We start from the raw sequence: 23,582 nt of genomic DNA on the forward strand, positions 1-23,582 counted from the left end.
TTATTACTAACACCATGTTCCAACATAAAAATTTGCACAAATTCACATGGAGAGAAGAGGCTAGGAATAAGAAAAGTCTCATTGACTATGTTATTGTTGATAGTGATGTTTTCTCCCTGGTGCAGGACACCAGAGTGTACAGAGGATTTGAAATTGAAAGTGATCACTATTTAGTCTTGAGCAGGATAAAATTGAATTTCATATTGAAAAGAATAACATGTAAGAAAGTTTTAAAGCGAATTAAAGTTGAGCAGCTCTCAGATGTGAACTGTAGACTAAAATACAGAAAGATTATTGAAAATAAAATAAAAGAGTTTGAGAACACGAATCAAACCTTGGAGATTCAGTGGCAAACTCTAAAGAAAACATTGATTGATTCTGCCAGAGAGGCATGTGGTGAGGTTGTGTGCAAGGATAAAAAAATCAGAACTCCCTGGTGGACACAGCAAGTTAAAGAGGCAGTGAAGGAAAAGAAGAAAGCATATCAAAAGTTCCTGGCAAATAAGTCAGTTTTTACTCTTACAGAATACAGAGACAAATGTAAGAAAGCTAAACAGTGTGTAAAACTAGCTAAACAAAAGTCATGGGAGGACTTTGGCAAGAATATAGAAAATAAATATCAAGAAGGTGGCAAAATATTCTGGAGGTTGTTGAAGAAGCTTAGGAATGGAGGAAAGAGTGCTGTAAAAGGAGTTAGAGTTGATAAAGGTGACATGAAAACAGGAGAAAAAGATATCCTTGAAGTATGGAGTAATTACTTTGAAAAACTACTAAATGAAACAAGCAGTGATGACAGCATAGTGATAAAAAAACACTGACCAGGCATGCAGTCAGGAATACATATCCATACCTGAAGTAGAAAAAGCCATCAATGGCTTGAAATGTGGAAAGGCAGCAGGAGTAGATGATATTCGACCAGAAATGCTGAAGTATGGTGGTATAAAAGTCTTACAGTGGCTGCACTGCATAGTTCAGAAAGCCTGGACAGAGGGACAAATTCCCGATGATTGGAGTAGAGCTCACATAGTACCCATATATAAAAAGGGAAATAAAACTGAATGTGAGAATTACAGAGGTATTTCCCTACTGAGTGTTCCTGGCAAGATCTATGCAAGTATACTTGAGAAACGGTTGAGAAGAATTGTGGAAGAAAAGCTTGGTGAAGAACAAGCTGGATTCAGGCCAAATAGAGGCTGTCAGGATCAGATCTTCACTTTACCACAAATAGTCGAGAAAGCATGGGAATATAACAAAGATCTGTATTTAAGTTTTGTCGATTTGGAAAAGGCATATGACAAGGTGCCAAGAGAGAAGCTATTCAATACGCTGCGGTTATATGGTGTAAATGGGGCATTGTATCAAGCAATACTTAGTCTTTATTTGAGTTGTAAGTCAGCAGTTAGAATTGAAGGAAGTACAGGAAGATGGTTTAATGTTAAATCTGGTGTGAGACAAGGATGTACATTATCCCCTCTGTTATTCATTATCTATATGGATCACATTATGAAGGAAAGTGGTATTAAACCTGATATCAAAATTGGAGATGTTAATGTCAGCTCTTTGCTTTATGCGGATGATGTTATACTTCTAAATAAATCTGCTACAAGTCTGCAAGATTCTCTGTCTATATTGAATAGCTGTTGTAATAGATATGGTATGAAGGTCAGCAATAAAAAGACAAAGACAATGAAAATAGGCAGAATCATTGAAAATGTCAACTGTGTTGCGAATGGAGAACCTGTGGAACAAGTAAAACATTTCAGCTACTTAGGCACAATTTTTACTGAAGATGGTAAATTAAATATAGAAATAGACAACAGAATCAGCAAAGCTGGTATGGTGGGAAGTCAATTGAATAAATTCATATGGAATAAGAGAGAAATTAGTCGGAACACTAAATTAGCTGTATACAAGACAGTGTTCAAACCAGTTTTAACTTATGGATCTGAGAGCTGGGTCAGAAGTAAAACACTTGACCAAAGACTAGAGACCGCAGATATGAGAGTCCTGAGAAAGATTAGAGGCGTGAACAGATGGCATCAATGGCAATATCATATTAAAAATGAGGATATTAGGAAAGAACTTGACATTGTCAGCATCCAGGAATGCATTAGCAGAGCTAATCTCAGGTGGTATGGTCACTTAAATAGAATGGGAGAGGAAAGATTAGCAAAACAAGTGTTCTCTGCCAGGTTGGCAGGAAAACGACCCAGAGGAAGACCAAGATATAGGTGGATTGATACGGTACAAAGTGCCTTAGACGATAGAAATATAAGATCTGATAATGTTGGAGTCTTGACAAGTAACAGATTGATTTGGAGGAAAATTGTAGATAGGAAGTTAGTAATGATGTAATTTTTTCATGTAGTACTGTTATATCCTGTACACCCCTTGAGGGTATATGGCAGGAATTTGATGATGGGTAAGTAGGGCCATATTTACCCCACTACTTTTCCATTTTTCTATATCACCATGGCAACTACTTGGTACTATTTTATGATGGACAATTGCCACTGCTTCTACTACTACTACTGATAAATTATTAGTATATAATATTTTTTGTCTTTGTCTTATTGTCTTTTTTTTTTTTTTTCCCAGATATAAAAGTATAAATTATAAATCATCTCTCCAAAATGTATTCTTAAGTCAGGAGCCGAGAAAAGACAAGAGAGAGAATAAGAGGAAAATGAAAAATTGGGTCAAAATGCTATTTCAATTTGGATTAAGTGTGCCTTCAAATTTTTTTTTCATTGGACTCACCTATAGAATTGGATCATGAAGAAACTGTTGGAAACCTCATCCCCAAACAAGGAACAGTTTATTTGGATAATCATGCACAGTATTTTGATATGTGAAGAGGCAGATATAGAAAATGCTAAAAACAGAAAGAAACAGACATACAAATGCATGTGGAAGTTAATTTGGAAGATGAGAGGAGTAATCATAATGTAGGCCTTGATATTGGATGTATCACAACTGAGTTTCCATCTCAAAAGGAAATAGAAAAGTATGTAAAACATTTCCAAAAGACTGCAATCAATTTTCCCAGAAAGTATACAGAAATTTCAAAGCACTAATGGAGAACTATGTGTAAGAGACCGGCTTGTCTGGAGTCAACAGAAACAAGTTGTATATTGCTTTCTTTGTCAATTATTTTTGCATGAAACAGTCATGACTAGCACATCTGTGTCTAAGTCAGCATTGATATCTGCTGGAAGCTGGGATCTAATGGGAAGTGGCACAAACGTTCCTACAGAATCCCAAAACATGAAAAAGACAATAGTCACAGAAAACGTTACCTAGCTTAGTGAGAACCAGAAAGGTGACTGTGTCTGGGACAGGAGTTTCCATCATCTTAGAAGCATCAATCAAAACTGAAGTGTGAAATGGTACAAACATTAAAGTGCATCATCGATGTTGTACTCTTCTTGGGAGAACATGGTCTAACATTTACTGGTTCATCCCATCAAATTGGTGATTCAAACAGTGGAAACTTTTTAGGATTCATTGAACTGCTCTCCGGATAGGACCCCATCTTTCAGGAACATGTGCTAAGTGTAAAGGAGTCAGAGAAAAGGAGCGAGCAGCTTCAAGTTCATTATCTGTTCCCTGACTCACAGAATGAATTTATTGCAAAATGCTCAAATCTTGTGAAACAACACATTTTGCTTGAGAGGCAATCTGCAAAGTACTTTGCAGTAATAGTAGATTCCATGCCAAATGTTTCCAGATTCTTCTCATATTGAACAAACATTTCTTTTGAGATACATACTTTTAAAATAAAAGAGCGATGCTCAACAGCAATTCTTTCATCTTGCAGTTTCACACACTCAACTTATGTGGAAATGATGCTGCTGAATGCATACCTGAAGCAGTCACCTTTTTCAGAACATTTCAAACTGTGTACCACCTGTTTGGTTCCAATTCTAAGCAGTGGGAATTATTACAAAATTGTATTAGTTGTTCTCTTCATGGTATGTCTGAAACAAGATGGTCATATTATGTTGAATGTGTAAAGCCTTTTACAGCTCACTTGCCTGGCATTAAATTAGCACTGGAAAACCTCCCAGAACTAAATTTGACAGCCAAAACAAGAAATGAAAACCACTGAGTTTTATTATATGTGGCATCTTTTGCCTGTGTGTTAATGTCAGCCAAGTGGTACAAAATGTTAGTTGGCATAGAAATTTGCAACAAGGCATGTCTAGGTCATCCAAGCTAGACCTAGACATGCCACACTAGATGAAGTAGCAAACATAGAAACTCTCCTCACAGAGCTGACAAAACTTCAAAATAACTGGAAATGCATGTGGAATGAAGTCAAATTGGTTGCATCAAACCTAAATATAGAAATAAAGCTCTCCCATAGATGTGATGGAATTAGGTGCAAGAGGGTAAGGCTGCAGGATGACAGTACACATGATGCTAACTTGGAAGAAATTAATGACAGATGATACTCCAGAAGAGACCTACTTCAGAAAGTATATATTCTATGTTTTTGGTAGACAATATTATAGCAGAATTAACTGTCTGCTTCAATGCTGTTAAGCAGTTGACAGAAAATTTTGATTTCTTGTGGAAATATCACCATGTCTGAAAGTGATGTGGAGTGAAAAGTTTTATCTTTGTCAGAGCAATATCCTGCTGACCTTATTGGTGATGATTTTGAAAAGAAATACAACATTTACCCTCGGCACATAAAGCAAATTTTGTAAATACACAGTTAAAGCCATTAGATCTGTTGAACTTGTTAACAGAGTACAGACTTGGTGGCCTGTTTCTAAATGTTTTGTGTTAACTTAAGAATATTATTAAGAATTCAGCAACAGTAGCTTCTGGGGAGAGATCATTTAGCAAACTTAAACTAATTAAGAATTATTAAGGTCTACAATGTCTCAGGAACCCCTTATGGATTTGGCCAGGCTAAATATTGAATCAAATATTGCCAGAACAATTAATTTTCATGCTGTGGTTTGAAAATTTTACAAAAAAGGCCAGGAAAGTGCTTTTTTAAAGTAAATAGTGAGTTTATATATCTTTTTTACTAATACTTATATCTTCTGATGATCTGATATGCATTGCAATATAAAAGGATGTTTCAATGCAAATTCTTTCTCCTTATCTGTATTGTGGTATTAACAAAGATATTCATATCAAATGTGCTTTCTTATCTCTGATCTTCTCTTATTTTGTTTATAATTATCATGGAGGGAATATAAGAGCATAAGGTCTTAAATGCAGAAAATTAACGGAGCACTCCACTCCATCTCTCTATCGTCTTCCATACCCATTTTGACCTTACAGGCTACAGCTCATGGCATAAAACCATAGTGGATAAAAACAGAATGACTGATAGAGAATGGAAGGGACCCAAAAGAAACTTTGAACACTGTATCTGCATCACCTCAGAAACCAGGAGACCAGATATGCACATAATAGTTCAGATGAGATTGTATCAAGACCATGTAAAGAGGCCAAACATACTTCTGTATGGTTGCATGTCAGTGTTTATTTCAGCATTGCAACTATTTTCTGAGTTATATTCATAGTCTTTAATGTGCAGTATGATATTTCATTATATCAAAGTGCATAACATTACATTCTGCATGTCAGTTGCAGAAAATATATAAATGCCTGATTACTCTGCCTATCTTTGCATCATCAGCAAACAGCTGTATGTCTCCTATCAAATCCTTTTCAGTGTCATTAATATAAACATTGAATAGCAATGGATCAAGTACTGATCCCTCTGCCATATCACGTCACTGTGAAGGAATAAGAGCTATCCTCTTATTCCTTCACAGCATCTGCAAACAACTGAATATCCACCTGCAATCCATTGACAATGTTATTGATATAAAAGTTAAACAATATGGGTCCCAACACTCAGCTACTGTGGAAACCCCACTTATAACCTTCTGCTTCCTTGATACTGTTCCCTTGTACATAACTCTTTTGATATCTGTAATTTATATATCAGCTTATGTGGTACCTTATCAAATACCTTTGTAAAATCCAAAATATGACTGTGTGTGTACGTGCGCTAGCATGCCTTTCCCTTCATCAACTGTTCTTATTACTTTATTATAAAATGCAACAGATTGGTACAAGAGCACTTCTTAACTAATTCATGCTGACTCTCACAGATATCATTACCTTCATCTGCCCAGTGCTGTATATGATCTCTCAGTAGTTTCTAAAAAATCTTAACTACAGAAGAAATACAAATTGATTTGTAGTTTAACACTTCCATTCTACCACCATCCTTAAGCAATGGTTCTATCTTAACTTCTTTCTGTTCTTTGGGCATCTTTTCCTTAGTCCGATTCTCAATGAAAAGCCAAATCAATGGACTTGTCAGTTCCTTGGCACATTCTCTTAAAACACATGGCAGAATCCCATCTGTACGCTGAAATGTTTCAGTTTTATGATAAGTTATATTTTAGTACTGTATGTGGCTATGTGACATTAAAACTTATATAAGTTTTTTTTTTTTTTTAAGTTTATTACTGGTGTTGAAAGGTAATTGTGTAATTAGAATATTTTAAGATGCATTTGACTTTGTGGATGTTATGAATATATGGGAATTTCTAGACTATATAAATTTTAGATTTGTTGGTTTGGGAAGAAGGCATAGGATTTTGTGCTAAGTGAATAGCTTGGTATTGATATATCTTATTGCAGAGTTTTAGTTCATTAATTTTAATTCTTAACCTTTTAAAATCTATAGTTTTTTTGATTATCTCTTTTTTGCATACTGTTTGCATGCCAATCTCATATTGTTTTTGGTTCAATTATTAAGTTCTTTGCTAATTTTGTATCATCCCTACCTTCAAAAATATCCAGGTATGTCTTATTAGTACTTTCGCTTAGAATAAATTTTAATTAGTAAAACATAACTTTTTGCCAATAGGTTGGAATAAAAGGGTAGCTCCATTACCATAAAAGTTTTGCTAATTTTAGTTAATAGTATTTCTGAGAAGTGCAGTAACATAATTTACTTTGTTTTAGTCAACAGGGTTCACAGAAGAAGAGAATGGTTTTGACTGTAGCTGGGCAGAAGGTAAGTTATAACTGATGGTTCAGATGAGCAATTCTCGTAGACAGGCTTATACATTGGTTATGCATTACTAAATCACTTAAGGAATTGACAACGTAGATACGAATATAAATTAAATTACACTTTAATAAATATTTCCGATATTTCAGCAACGTCACGTTGCCATCTTCAAAAGGAACTGGCATCCCTTATCCGCTCCACTAAAGACCAACCACTTCCCCTGGATCTACCTGGTGTATACCTTGCAACTGTAAATTGTCTTACTTTGGCCAAACAGGCAGGACAGCGAATATCAGAATTTCGGAACACAAAGACTACATTCGTTTTCACAAGTACAGCTATTCTGGTCTTGCAGACCATGCTCTGGATACACACCACAGAATACGGTGGAAGAAAGCTACAGTAATACACCGTAGCAAATACAAATTCGAAAGACTATTCACGGAATCAGCCTCAGCCCTAAGAAACTCTCCAAACCTCAACAAATTTGGTTGTATGAGACTGCCCCAAATTTGAGAGGCCTACATCAGCAGACCTTCAGCCCAACGGTCAAGAACACCTAATTAGCCTGCTAGAGGGCACCATCAGGACTTTTAGGAGAACAATAGCTTCATCACTTCATTCTCAGTTACTGTGTTTTAGTGCCTACGTGCACATGCCTTTTTTGTAAGTTCCTTTTGAAGATGGCAACGTGATGCCGAAATATCGGAAATATTTATTAAAGTGTAATTTAATTTATATTCGTATCTACGTTGTCAATTCCTTAAGTGATTTAGTAATTGTTCAGATGAGTGCAACTGTAAAGATTGAGAGATTATTATTTCTATTTGATAACTCATAAACATATTTAGATTTACATGATTCTCTGGAATATAATAGATATTTTATTTAATAAACTTATTGAAATACATATGGGTTTTCCTTTAATATAAAAACTGAAAATGATACATGTATTTCACTATGTGGGAGGAGAAAGTGATTTTTAGAAAATGAAATTTGGCAGTTCATCGCAATTTGTTCTGGACTCGATAATACAATCTAGGAATAAGTGCAACTTCTTTGGTCTCAATAAATAAATGTGTGTGTGTGTATATATATATATATATATATATATATATATATATATATATATATAAAGATGCATTACCACAGAAATGCTTCTCCTGTGAGTTTTTACAGCAGTCCTGTGCATGAAAGGTTTTCAGATCTATTGCACATTAGCACAAAAATGATCTTATTAAACTTAAAACACATCAATCGTTAGATTATCCAGTGAAATGGATCAGAGCATATTCAGTATCAACATTCATAAACAAATTGTATTTCTAAAGCATTATCCTTTTGTCTCAAACCACATCATTCCCATAAAACAATTACGGTGTTACTGCATTCCATGTACTTATCTAGGAACTCTTAAATTTGTTCAAGGAAACTATAGTTATGTAGAAGGGATAAAATTTGTTGCTTTCAATAATTAAAAGAAATTCTACATGTGGTTGATACATGATTCAGCTAAGGAAGCATGTGGTGAAATTGTCTACATGGATAAAAAAATAAGAACATCATAGTGGGCACAACAAGTTAAAGAAGCAATCCTGTACAAGAAGTATGCATAGCAAATAAGTTGGCAGATGTCCTAAAAGAGCACAGAGGAAAACATAAGATAGCTAAGCTATGTGCAAAAGTAGTAAACGAAAAGTCATGTGAAGACTTCGGTAAGAATGTAGAAAATAAATATCAGGAAGGCAAAATGTTCTGGAGGCTATTTAAATAGCTCTTAGAAATGGATAAAAGAGTACTGTAAAAGAAATCAAAAATGACAATATGATATGAAAACTGAAGATAAAGATATTCTAGATGTCTGTAGTAATTACTGTTAAACATGAGACAGCAGTGACAAAAACATAGAAAATATTCAAAAGGAATGTAAACAGGAGTGCATGTGTCCCTCACTTTATGTGATTAATTGGTTCTGTTTTGAATTGAAATAATCGAGTGACACGAAATCGCATAACGTGAGTTGAATTCAGCATGGGTGATATAGGGATAAGGGTTTCTTCAGAAGGATAAAAAAATGAAAACTTTACACCTGTGAACAAAAGAAATTTTAATGAATGAATGGCTGGATGAATGAATTTAATTAATACAATGTCATAAACACCTAAACACTACATACTTTTGACAATCTTCAATCGGATAATGAATGAACTGGCTCTGGTGAGTCTGGATCATCACTCTCTTGCTCTCTTGAAGTCCCTGGGATGATCTTCAACTTTTTTAATGAAACAGTCGAGACTCAGCTGACGGGCAGCATTCTTCCTCTCTCTCTATAAAGTTCTTTGTAGCAAGACAAAGAATTCTGAATTTCTCTCGCAACTTTGGCACTTCTAGTCTCGTTAGGATAATTTTCTTCAATTATTCTGATCGCACTGTCAATGTGTTTAAAAAATTCAGTCATTGTTTTTTTGAAAGCTGTTTGATGGGCTCATCAACAAAGGGCTCCTGACTTGCATCATTCATGTTGTTTTCCATTTCCAGAAGATCTTCATTAGTGAACTCTTGTGAGTGGGACTCGAGCAGTTCATCCACATTTGTCTCATCTACATCTTCAAATCCAACAGATTTTGCCATTTTAACTATGTCATGTCTTGAATTGGCAAGACAGGCATAGTTATGTCTATATGCAATCAAAATTTTAGAATCAGAAACTTCAGGCCAAATTTTCTTCCAAACTCCCTTCATTTTTCTTTCAAAAATTCTTTCACTGAAATTTTGGGGGCGCGTCCCCCTGGTGGCAGATGGGGGAAACCCAAATGGGTTGCTCTGAATAAAGAATAAAGAGCCGTGGACCAAAGGATATAGCAGAGGCATGGCAAGCTGGCTACATTATTATGCCAGTAACTTTCATGAGCAGGAGAAAGTCTACAAACCGAGATAGTGCTACTGCGTACGGGACAACCAACACGCCTACTCAAAGACCACATAGAGTAGGTGAGAAATCAGCAATGTGGTCAGCCAAGGATGTGAAACATGTAGCCACCCTCAACATAAGATCACTATACTGACCTGGAAAATTACAATTAGTCCAGGAAAATTTAAAAAGACTGAAATGGAGTATTTTAGGTTTATCAGAGACACATTGGTGCGGAGATGGATTCATGGATTTACCAGAAGGAAGACTGTACTTCTCAGGAAGAAAAGATAACATACACAGAGGAGTTGCATTACTAATTGAAAAGAAACTTACACACTCAGTAATTGAAATAAACCCAGTGTCTCCTAGAATAATAACAGCCAAACTTCAAGCAAAAGAAAAAGGTCAAACAATTAAAATAATCCAAATATATGCACCAGACAGTAACCATTCAGAGGAAGAAATAGAAAATTTCTATGAAGAACTACAACAGGAAATAGATAATCCCAAAAATAGAGAACTCATGATAGTGATGGAAGATTTTAATGCTAAAATAGGACAGTTCACAGCAGACAAAAAAGATGTGATGGGGAAATTTGGATACGGAGAGCTTAACGACAGAGGAGAACAATTACTCCACTTCTGTAAAGCAAACAATCTAATGATTACAAACACATTGTTCTATCAACGCCCTAATAATAAATATACATGGACATCCCCAGATGGTAATATAAAGAACTGCATAGACTATATCATCATAAACAAACAATGGAAAAGATCAGTAAATAATGTACGAACATTAAGAAGTTTTGATTTTGACACTGACCACGAAATATTAACTGCCAAAGTGAAGATAAAATTCAACAGGAAAAATAATATCAGAAAAGAAGAAAACATCAACCTATCAAAACTAAAAGATAGCTCGAGCAGAAGTCGATTTTTAGAACAGATGTGCTTGAAATTAAAACCCTCCATCTTACAGAACAGCGGAAAATTCTGGGAAGAAGGAAAAGAAACTGTTATCAATTGCAAAAGACTCTAGGTTCCAAACCCAAAATAAACAAATAGTGGATAACCCAGGAAATCATAGCTACCGTAGAAGAGAAAAGAGAGGCCAAGATACTAGTAAACCAACAAAACAATGAAGAGAATAGAGAAAAATACAGAGCACTAAAAAATAAAGTTGATAACCTATGCAAAAAAGCCAAAGAAAAATGGTTAGAAGAAAAAGCTAAGAAATGCCAAGAAGCATACCAACAAAACAACCTAAAAGTCTTCCATGATACTGTAAGAGAAATTACAAAGGAATTCTCAGCAAAAGCAATAACAATGATGAACAACAAGATGACTGAAACCGGGAATATTGAATATATAAGAAAAATCTGGTCAAACTATTTTAAGACTATCTTCCACCAAGGATACAAAACTACAATGCCAACAATAGAAGAAAATAATGATCACCCAAAAATTTTACAAGAAGTTAGATACACAATAAAACAGATGAAAAACAATAAAGCACCAGGCATTGATACTATCCCTACTGAACTGTGGTCATATGGAGGCAGCATATCAATAGAATATTTAACAACCCTATTCAATAAAATACTACAAACAGGAAAGATCCCAGATGACTGGAGAACTGGAAAGATCATCCCAATATACAAGAAAGGAGACAAAAGAGACTGCAGAAATTACAGACCAATCAATTTACTCCCTCACACCTATAAAATATTCATGAGAATTATACAAAATAGATTAAAAAACACCTACGAAGAAATGATTGGCATAGAACAAGCTGGTTTCCGAGGAAACTATTCAACAATAGACCAAATTTTCACATTGCACCAACTAGCAGAACTCAGCTGGGAAGACCATAAAGAACTATATTGTTGTTTTGTGGACTTTAAACAAGCTTTCAATAACATCAACAGAGAAATCCTTCTCAAAATTCTACTAGAAAAAGCAATAGACAAATATATAATACAGTTTCTGATAAAATATTACTCTAAGACAAATGCACTAATTAAAAAGGACACACTCACAACAGAACCCATAGAGATCCAAAAAGGAGTACTGCAAGGATGCCCATTATCCCCATGCCTATTCAATATATATCTAGAAGAAGTTGTAAAGAAAGCAATAGACAATGAGCCTGGAATCAATGTTAATGGTTTAAACATAAATAATATCAAATATGCAAATGATCTCGTCCTTCTCGCAAGAACCCTAAATGAACTACAAAAGTTGATCAACAAGCTAAATGAAACCTGTAAAACATATGACATGACAATAAATATACAAAAGACAAAAGTGATGAAAATAGGGAGGAACAGAACTACCATCTCAGCCACCCTAAACGGAGAACAATTAGAACAAGTAGACAACTTTATATACCTTGGATCAAAACTAACAGAAACAATAGATGAACTCAAAACAATCAAATACAGAATAGCGATAGGATGGACCACCATGGGAAAATTACAGAAAATCTGGAAAACAAACAAGATATCTAAACAAGCCAAAATCAAACTATATGAAGCAATAATTATACCAACAGTCATCCATGGAGCAGAAGCGTGGACAGTTAAAAAAAGAGAGGAGAAGAAACTGCTGGCATTTGAAATGAAATGCTTAAGAAAAATAAATAGAACAAGTTGGATAGAAAAGAAAACAAACATCACAGTCGGACAAGAACTATTGTATAAAAAGACAATAATAAAAAAAATTAGAAAACAACAACTGAGATGGTTTGGACACACTGTACACATGGATGCAGACAGACTTTCTAACTTCCTAATCAATACTTTTCCAACTGAAAAAAGAAGACCTGGAAGACCAAGAATTACCTGGCTGAAATTAATAAAGAACATCTCGGGATGCAGAACATATAAGGAACTTTTTCGAACAGCAAGGAATAGAGAAGACCGGAAGATCCTGCTCAAGAGAAGACTCAACCTGTCTTAGACGGAAGAGAAGAAGAAGAAATTTTATCTTCACCATTGGTACATGTAGCTTGAACTAACTGTGAAAATATTCTGCGGAGATAATAACTCTTGAAAGTTGCAATAACACCCTGATCCATGGGTTGAATGAGGGATGTGTTTGGTGGCAGAAAAACAACTTTGATATTCTCATCAATTTCAGTGATGCTTGGAGGATGTCCTGGTGCATTGTCCAGAAGCAGAAGAATTTTGAAGGGTACATTTATCCTGTAACAATAAGCCTTCAATTCACGATGCAGTTCATTGCAAAAGTGGACTCAAACACAGCTCCGGTAATCCATGCTTTTTTATTTGACCGCCATACAACAGGCAAATCCTCCTTCGAGTATCCCTTGAGTGCGCATTGGTTTTTGGAGCAGATGCATTTCCTCCTAACAGCAAAGTGAGACAGTCCTTGGAAGCTTTAAAACCTGGGGCCCTCTTTTCTTGCACTGATAGAAATGTTCTACTAGGCATATGCTTCCAGAACAACTCCGTTTAGTCGAGATTGAACACTTGCTGAGGCATATAACCATGTTCCTGAATTACACTTAGAAATTTTGCTGGAAAGTTCTCAGCAGCAACAACATCAGCTTCCACAGCCTCGCCAGTCAGCTTGAGATTATGGACTCCATTTCGCACCTTGAAACGTTCAAACCACCTGGCACTTGCAGCAAAAGATTGCATTTTAGGATCAGGATCTATAGCATTCAAATCATCAAACAAACGTTTCACTTTAGCTGGATAATCAAGGTTGATAATGGAACAGCACGTTGATTTTCATGTTCAATCCATTGGGCCAACATCCTTTCCAATTTCTCCATAATTGGTGCCTTTATCTGTGTTATCTTAGTTGTTGACATTCTTGTTGCACTTTTACAATGTTCTTTTATTTTTTCTGCTTGATATTGTTCTTAAAGTTGATTCTGAAATTCCTGTAGCTCTGACTATGTCGACTGTGCACTCATTAGTTCATACCTCTTTGTAACTTCTAATTTTTCCTCCAGTGTTATAGCTTTTCTCTGTTTTTTAGTCTTGGAAGTATTTTGATCACAATTACCTCTTTTTTCCATAATGTTCATGTTGCTTTGAATCAAAGATATGTAAACTTCAGCTGCATTCTGAATAGAGAATTTTTCTAGATCAGTAAAATATTTCAGCTGTTTAAACACAGTTTTTAGAGAATGACAAATTAAATATGGAAATAGAGAGAATAAGCAATGCTGTTATGATAGAATATATCATACCAGCTGAATAAATTTATAAGGAATCAGAGAGAAATTAGACAAAACACTAAACTAACAGCATACAAGGACGGTGTTCATACCAGATTTAAACTATGGATCTTAGAGGTGGGTTAGAAATAAAGCACTTAATTAAAGGCTAGAAACCATGTTTTTAAACTAAGTTTCATGGTTTGTTACATGAAAATTACATGTAAGCATGTAACAAAAATTATTTTAAAATATATTCAAAAACTCCAATATATTTCATTCAACATTACATGAACATCATCAGATAAATAGACTGTTAACTATATTCAAGAGATAATCAAAATAAGCCATAAATCATGTATGTATTAATAAACTCGTGTCTGTTGCAGCTGAAGTATATGATATTACACTATTCGAGTTCAAATTGTACAAAGTTGCATAGATTAAAAAATAAATGATTTAAAATAATTATTAATTAAAAAATATAAAAAAAATAATATTTGTTACATGTGTAAGCCTTGAAACTTATTTTAATATGTTTACTGCACATGTTCCATTAAAGCTACTAATTAGCTAGAGACCACAGATATGAGAGTTCTGAAGAAAATTAGGATAGTCAACAGATAGCATTAATGGCAGAATCATATCAGATAGGAACTTTGCATTGCTAGCATTCAAGAATGTGTGAGCAGGGCTAATCTAAAGTGGTTTGGTCACTTAACAGAATGGTTGAAGAAAAATTAGCAAAGATGGCAGGAAAAGACCTAGTGGTAAATCAAAAGCTATGTGAATTGATTCATTCAGAAGACTAAAATGGATATGACAGCAATGGAGTGCTGAGACTAATTTGGAGGAACATTGTTGATTGAAGATTAGTAAATGCGAATTTAATCATGTCATAGTAGCTTGTATATCTCTTGAGGGTTGTTGGAAGTTTTTCCACTTGGTTATACTATAAATTAAAGATACCAAGAAATTATATACTTGCGAAATAATTGTGAAAATAGTGGTGGTGGTTGGTGTAGATGATGAAGGTGGTGGATTGGTGGAGATGGAGAGTTGTAGAGTAGGTGCCCTTCCTCGATGAGTCTTTGGACTCCCTGGAGGTGTTACATAATAATAATATAAAGAAGCTAATGACTTCACATCACTTGCCTTAGTATCCCACAATGCAAAGCACGCAGACATGTATAATGCTACGCATTATGGGAAGGGTCACTACCTATACGAGTCTGGGTAGGCCGTGCTAGTTCCAGATACAAGAGTGTACAGAGGATTTGAAATTGGAAGAGACCATCACTTAGTGCTAAGTAGAATACGGATGAATATCACATTGAAAAGAACAGTATGTAAGAAAGTTTTTTAAAAAATTAAAATTGACAACATTTTACAGTTAAATTACACCCTCAACTATAGAAATATTATTCAAGAAAAAAATGAAACAGTTTGAAAACAAGAACCAGCTTGCCAGTGAGACACCTTGGTGTCTCAGTGGCAAACTCAGAAGAATACATTGATTGATTGATTCAGCTGGAGTGGTATATGTGCAAAGTTTTCTGCAAGGATGGTAAAAGAACACCATGGTGGACACAAGACATTAAAGAAGCAGTCCCGGAAAAGGAAAAAAACATAACGAAAGTTGCTAGCAAATAAGTTGGCACCGTAAAAAAATGCAGAGAAAAATGTAAGAGAGCTAAGCTATGTGTAAAAGTAGCTAAACAAAACTCATGGGAAGACTGGTTAGAATATAGAAAATAAATATCAGGATTTGACAAAAAGTTTTGGAGGCTATTGAGAAAGCTTAAAATTGAGAAAAGATTACTCTCAAAGAAATCAGAGATGATAAAGGTGGCATGAAAACTGAAGATAAGGATATCTTACATCATCATTATCAAATTCCTGATATATACCCTCAGAGGGTGTACAGAATCTTATGATATTACTGCATGAAAAGTTACATCATTACAACCTTCTCATAGCTTGTTATCTGTCAACATTCCAATATTATCAGATCTTATATTTCTGTCTTCTAAGGCACATTTTACTGTATCAATCCTCCTACATCTTGGTCTTTTTCTTGCAATCCTGGCAAAGAACATTTGTTCAGCTAATCTTTCCTCTCCCATTCTGTTTAAGTGGCCACACCACCTGAGATTAGCTCTGCTAATATGTTCCTTAATGCTAACAATATCAAGTTCTTTCCTGTTATTCTTGTTTTTAATATGATACTGCTGTTAATATTTGGTTGATTTTTATATAGAGTATTCATACATATTCTTCTTCTTTGAGTGCCATCTCCTATCGGAGGTTGGCGACCACCTTGGCAAATTTTGAGCGATTCTCAGCTATTCTGAGCAGTCTCTCAGAGTCCATACCAGTCCACTGTCTGATATCTGCCAGCCAAGATTTTCTTCGTCTTCCTTGTCCTCTTCTTCCATTTATCTTCCCTTTTATAATCAATTGAAGTATCTTATATTTTTCATTACGAAGTAGGTGACCAAGATATGCAGTTTTCCTTCTTTTTATGGTATCTAAAAGTTCACGTGATTTCCCCATTTGTTTCAGTACTTCCTGATTGGACGTTTTTGCTGTCCATGGGATTTTTAACATTCGTCTGTATAACCACATCTCAAAGGCTTCAAGTCTTTTTATTGATGTTGTCTTCAAGGTCCAAGTTTCTGCACCGTACAGCAGTACAGACCATACATAGCATTTAACCATGCGTACTCTAAGTTTAAACTGCGGTTACACAGTGTTGATTTCATCAAGAGAAAATTTTTTCTTGCCATTTCAATTCTAACTTTTATTTCCATTTCTGGATTGCAATCTTCATTTAACCAGCATCCGAGATATTTAAACTTTGCCACTCTTCTATTTGTTTCCTATTTAAAGAAAGTGCTAAATTAAGAATTGCTTTCTTACTTATGACCATGAATTTAGTTTTGGTGATATTTATTTTTAATCCCATTTTTTCACTCTCTGCATTTATTAGCTCCAAAAGATTTTGAAGATCCTGAATATTGTCAGCCAGAAGAGCTGTATCATCGGCATATCGAATGTTACTGATGATTTCACCATTTACACTAATCCCTTCCTTTCTTCCTTCCAAGACTTTTTGAAATATGGCTTCTGAGTAGATGTTAAAAAGAAGAGGTGACAGCACACATCCTTGCCTTACTCCTCGTTTGATGTTAATGGAGTCTGTAATAATGTCATCAACTTGAACAGATGCCTTTTGGTTCCAATATAAGTTTTCAATCCTGATGTCTTTACCATCTAATCCAATTCTTTTTAATAGTACAATCATTTTAGCATGTTGGACTTCGTCAAATGCTTTCTCGAAGTCGATGAAACAAATGAATATTACCTTGTTTTGGTCAATACATTTTTGAAATAAGATCTGAGAACAGAAAAGGGCCTCTCTTGTTCCCAAGCCATTTCTAAAGCTGAATTGGGTATCACTGATGGTGTCTTCACATTTTCTGTATATTCTTTTTTGAACTATTTTCAGAAACATTTTGAGAACGTGACTCATTAGGCTGATCATTCTATAGTCATTACAAGTTTTCGCATTTACTTTTTTAGGTAGCATGATGAAGGTCGACTGTAACCAGTCTTGAGGGATTATGCCTGTATCGTAGATCTTATTAAATAGCTTTACTAATATGTTAATGTTGTCACCTTCTAATAACTTTACTATTTCTGCCGGTATTCTATCTGGTCCTAGGGCTTTACCATTTTTAGCAGAGTTCAATGCACATTCTACCTCTGATTTTAGAATGCATGGACCTTCCATATGTTCATAAGTATTTTCTGGGTTCTGTCTGTCATCAGTAAAGAGTTCTTCTATATATTTCACCCATTCTTGTATTTTGTCATCCTTTTTGGATATAATTTCTCCCTTTTTGTTTCGAAGGATACAGAATTGTTTTTTCTTATATATACCTGAGGTCTCTTTCATCTTTTTGTGTAGATTAAAATTGTCATGTTTTTCCTGTAGAATTTCTATTTCTTTACATTTTTCATTCATCCAGATTTCTTTTGCTTTTTTGATCTTGTGTTTAATAATTTTCTGAACCTCCGTATATTATGTTGGATTATGATTTTTATATGATCTGCGTTGATCCATGAGAGAGAGAATTTCATCAGTCATCCAATCTTTCTTTTTTACTGCTCTATTAGGACATAAGGTATTGGTACATTTCTCTATGAAGACAGATTTCAATTTGTCCCACGATTCATCAACCCTCATGATGTCATCATTCTTGATAAGTGCTAGCTCTTGATTCAGATCTTGACTCAATTTGCTTCTTATCTCTTTGTTTTTTAATTTTCCCAAATCAAACCTTTTTTTGTTGATGTTTCTTAAGCATTGCTTTCAGTCTAAGTTGTAACTCTGCCACCAGTAGGTTATGATCAGAAGCAATATCTGCACTAGGATAGGTTTTTGTACTCTTTATAGAACTTCGAAATCGTTGATTAATTAGTAAGTAATCAATTTGGTTTCTGACTATATTCCCATTATTATCCTGTGGTGATCGCCAAGTATACAATCTTCGAGGTGGTAGCTTAAACCGTGTGTTTGTGATTATTAGCTCCTCTTCCTGGCAGAATTGAAAAAGACGGTCACCCCTCTCATTTCTTGTGCCCAGTCCATGTTCGCCAACTACATCTCCACTTCTACCTTTCCCAACTCAAAGAAGAAGAATATATATGAATACTCTATATAAAAATCAACCAAATATTAACAGCAGTATCATATTAAATTTGGTTGATTTTTATATAGAGTATTCATATATATTATCTTAATATTTATCCTATCATAGAGATGATCTCTCTTTCTAACAATTATTTTTTTTTTAATTTCCGAGTGTACCTATATGTTATTATATGCACAAGGGTTCACTCCAATTGGTGCAATGATCTTAACTCTTTCTTTCAGAATCCAAATAATCACTGACTCGAGACCAAAATACAAAATAAACACATTTAATAAAACAAAAACAATATATATACACACTTCAAACAACTTTACATAACTAACTACAAATTAATTGGATCCAAGGCCTTTTAAAAATAAACTTACACTTAAGACTAGACTATACACTTTGTTTGCACAATCACAAAATGTTCATAGCTAGTTTCTTTCTCTGTCAATCAAGGCCCTTTTCCGAAGATATATGACTCTATTCTTCATTTTCACAGGATTCTTTTTCATCACTCATGTAGCACACATTAGTTCTTCCGAACTTAATTCTTTCTCTTTTCTTCAGTAGAAATAATAGTCAGATCCGGCGTCCTTAATACAGATGAAACTTCCTAATCAGAGTTTTCTCGAACATTCCTTTAGAACATAAATAGCAAATTCTTCTTTTATTCAATAAATGCTTATTGACAGTCTTAACTCTTCCAATAAAAAAAAAACTTAGTTCTAAGATTCCCTTTTCGGAATCTACTATTAATTTTTCAATTAGTGTTTCCTCCAATATTCTGTTTAAAATGCATATAGCAATATTTTCCTTTTATTCATCAATACTTATTCCGCTTTGAAACTTAATAGTTCCACGATTCCTTTTTCGGAATATACTATTAATTTTCTTCTGACTGTCACTTAAAAAAATTAAGTTCCTTCCGAACCTAAATGTCTGTCGGCCTGTGTTCTCAATTCCTTCCGAACGCTCTCTTGTTTACAGCCGTTACTCAGATACTGGACGCTTTCTTGTCAGCTGTCAATCACTCAAACTTCTCGGTGAGCATGCGCACTCCGTGGCAACCGAGAAAGAAACTAAGTACTGTATAATGGCTGACACTTTGTCTCCATTAGCGATAAGAGAATGTCCTCATAAAACAGAACTTTTGATAATTTTAAATTACAATAAAATTTGTTTAAAATAACACAACTATTCAAATTTGGTAAGTACATTAAATTTTTAACTGCTTTGCATATCACGTTTAGCAAAACAATTTCCATAACGAGCACATTGCAAGTGCTGACAATGCGTGTTATGAAAACAAAACTAATAAACATACTAACATAAACAATACATAAAAATATTCAGAATTTTAATTGATTATTTTTACAATGCCATTGATACCACCTGTCAGTCCCCTAATCTTTCTCAGGACTGTCATAACTCTGGTCTTCAGTCATTGATCAAGAATTCTAACCCAGCTCTCAGATCTATAAATTAAAATTGGTTTGGATACTGTCTTCTATACAGCTAGTTTAGTGTTTTGACTAATCTGTCTCTTATTCCATATATAAGTCTATTCATTTGACTTCCACCATACCAGCTTTATTAATTCTGTCTATTTTCAAATTTAATTTGCCATCTTCACTAAAAAGTGTGCCTTAAATAGCTGAAATGTTTTACTTGTTCTATAGGTTCTCCACTCAGGATATAGTTGATATTTTCAATGTTCTGTCTGTTTTTATTGTCTTTGTCTTTTTAATGCTGATTTTCTTACCAAATAACATATGATACAAATACAGGGAAAGAACTCAGCCTGTAGTTTTTAGAATCAAAGGATAAGACACTGAAATTATTATCAATAAATTATTTGAGCAGGATAACTTCCCAAAATTGGAAAAGTTTTAGGTTCTTCTTTGTGTTAAGGTACGATGAATGAATGTGACCTTTTATACTCTTTCCAATAAAATTTGGCTTTTTACCTATCTGTCCACAATGAGGAACTGCATGAACAAGTAATTCTGTAAACTTATAAATAGAAAAGTGGAGGGCATTTATCATTTGGGGAGTGTAAGAAAGAATTCAATTTGTGAATCAGATGGAACTAGAATTGAAGGTTAATTTGGTGAGCTTTCAGATACACCTTTGACATATGAAATGGAGACTGTACAAACTTCATCTGAAGAAGGACTGGGATGAAGGCCAAAATTATCTGTTACTTTGGCGATTAAGTTGTAGTACTGGAGATGAAAGTTGCTCTGATGAAAGGCAGTTCTACTTTCAGAAGAGGGAGGGGGGAAAGAGACTGGGTGGGTTGGTCATAAGGAGTGTGCACACTGCATTAAAGTTTTTGATAATGCCAGACATTTGAGATGGATAATGATGAGAAGCAGCATCTTCTTTTATTTGCTTTCTTTCTGTTTACTGAAAACTGTAGACTACCATTAGGTTGTTTTTGGCCAAGACAATTTAGACAATGTTTAAATTTAATCCATGGATGGATTGAATTAATTTTATGAATTAAAACTTTAAGCCTAGATAAAGAAGAGTTTGAGATAGCATTAATGTCATTGACATACTGGACCCATACAGACAGACTTGAGGGAGAAGATGGTATGCATATACTCATCTAAATGTTCCGTATAGTAGTTCCCTTGATTCTTGTCTTGACACCAAAATGGGAGCTAACATGAAATATAAAGTTTTTGGTATGACCGGGATGAATCCTTCGGGAGGTGTCGTGCAGTAACAATATTAACAGCTCCTCTTGACACTAGGGGTTGCTTAAGGGATCAAAGGCAAGTAACTGGGAGACCTCCACATCGCCTTTAAGGAATGCAGAAAACCGACTGGGGCTTCTGCCCTAATGTCCAATTCTCTCATTCACATGGTGTGCCCTGTTAATAGGTATCTACTGAGTACCTACTAATGGGGATGGACAAATGAGGATGGGCTTGGAATTTGGGATGTAGCCAAACAAATTGTACTCTCTATCGGCTTAAACCACAAATACATATGATGATACAACATGATGAGATTTCATGATAGCTGTAGTATCGTCCGATTAAACAAGGCCCCTGCTGTTTTTGTCAGGGAACTAGGGCAAATAGTGAAAAGTCAGCTACTGGAACAAGCTCCAACATCTAGAAGAAGAAGAATAAACCCAACATCAGAAGAACTGAAGATACCTTCAATATGATTCTAGTGGTAAGACTTATACGTTGGTTAGACATAACTGGTAATTAATTTACGGAATTAACAACGCATATAAAGTAAATTAATTAAAGATAACTTTAATGAATCACTTCTATATTTCGACAATGTCAAATTGTCATCTTCAGGAACATAAAGATATGGTATGTGCACTACAGGAACTAACAAAGCAAATGAGGCAGAAATTAAGACACTAATTTTGTTCCTAAAGTCCTAATGGTGCCCTCTTGCGGGCTAATTAGGTAGTCTTGGCCGTTGGGCTGAAGTTCTCATAATGAAAGTCTCCCAAATTTGGGGCAGTTTCATGCACCCAAATTTGTTGAGGTTAGGAATGTTTTTTAGAGCTGCTGAAGATTCTTTGAATAATCTTTCGTATTTAAACTTGCTGCGATGGATTATTTTTGTCTTCTTCCAACGAATTTTATGGTGGGTATCTAAGGCATGGTCTGCCAGCCCAGAGCGGCTGTACTGGTGAAACCGGATGTAGTCTTGGTGTTCTGAAATCCTGATATTTGTTGTTCTGCCTGTTTGGCCAAAGTAGGACAATTTGCAGCTGCAAGGGACCTGGTATACACCAGGTAGGTCTAGGGGAAGTGGTTGGTCTTTGGTAGAGCGGATAAGGGATGCCAACTTTTTATATGGTCTGTAACAGGAAGTAAGGTCATATTTCTTGAGGATATTAGTTATTTTTTCAGAGGTGCCCTGGATGTAGGGAATAGTGATAGACTTGGTGTAGTCTTTATTGTTGAGGGGGGGAGGGGGGTTGTGGTTTTCAGGTTTTAGTATTTTTTGGATTTTTTTGGGGTTATAGCCATTGGCTAAGAAAGTGTTGAAGATGTGGTTTAGTTCTATAGTCAGGGCCTTGTCATCTGAGCAGATTAATTTTGCCCTGTTATATAGTGTTTTTATCATCCCATATTGTTGTGAGGGGGGGGGGTGGTGGGATTGCTGGTGAATGTATCTGCCAGTGTGGGTGGGTTTTCTGTAAACAGAGAAAACCAAAGATCCATCAAGCTGGCGGGTGATTAAAGTGTCTAGGAAGGGTAGGGTGTTGTTTTCCTCTTTTTCTAAGGTGAACTGGACTCTGGGATGTTGGTTGTTTAAGTGTGTTAGGAAGGAGTGGAGTGAGTCTGAGCCATGTGGCCAAATAGCAAACACATCATCCACATAACGAAGCCAAATAGTGGGTTTTTGTGGGGCGGAGTTTAAGGCTTTTTCTTCAAATGTCTCCATAAAGAAATTGGCCAAGGGTGGGGAAAGTGGTGAACCCATGGCTGTCCCCTCTATCTGTTTGTAGAACTTTCCTTGCCTAACGAAATAGCCTGAGTTCATTGTGAACTGAAATAGGGCTGAGATATCGGGAGGAAACTTGGCTTGGATGAGCTCAAGGGTTTCTTTGAGTGGGACATTAGTGAATAGGGAGGAGACGTCAAAACTGACCATTATGTCAGTGTGTTGGAGTGTGAGGTTTTCTATACTGGCTTTAAAGTGGGCCGAGTTTTTTATGTA

The 23,582-nt window shown here is 35.2% G+C and overlaps 1 protein-coding gene across 2 annotated transcripts in view; it reads left to right on the top strand.

The window, feature by feature from the left end:
* Nucleotides 1-23,582, top strand: part of LOC150096543 (borealin-like) — a 160,517-nt gene that overhangs the window by 60,322 nt on the left and 76,613 nt on the right. For both annotated transcript variants that reach the window (XM_090408031.1, XM_090408030.1), the window contains exon 5: nucleotides 7,012-7,063. In XM_090408031.1, coding sequence (XP_090264157.1) covers nucleotides 7,012-7,063 — 52 coding nt within the window. The remainder of the gene's footprint in view (nucleotides 1-7,011; nucleotides 7,064-23,582) is intronic.

Source organism: Typopeltis vanoorti, chromosome 18 (assembly GCF_054136105.1).
Source record: "Typopeltis vanoorti isolate ZY-2024b chromosome 18, IOZ_Tvanoo_1.0, whole genome shotgun sequence".
NCBI lineage: Eukaryota > Metazoa > Arthropoda > Arachnida > Uropygi > Thelyphonidae > Typopeltis > Typopeltis vanoorti.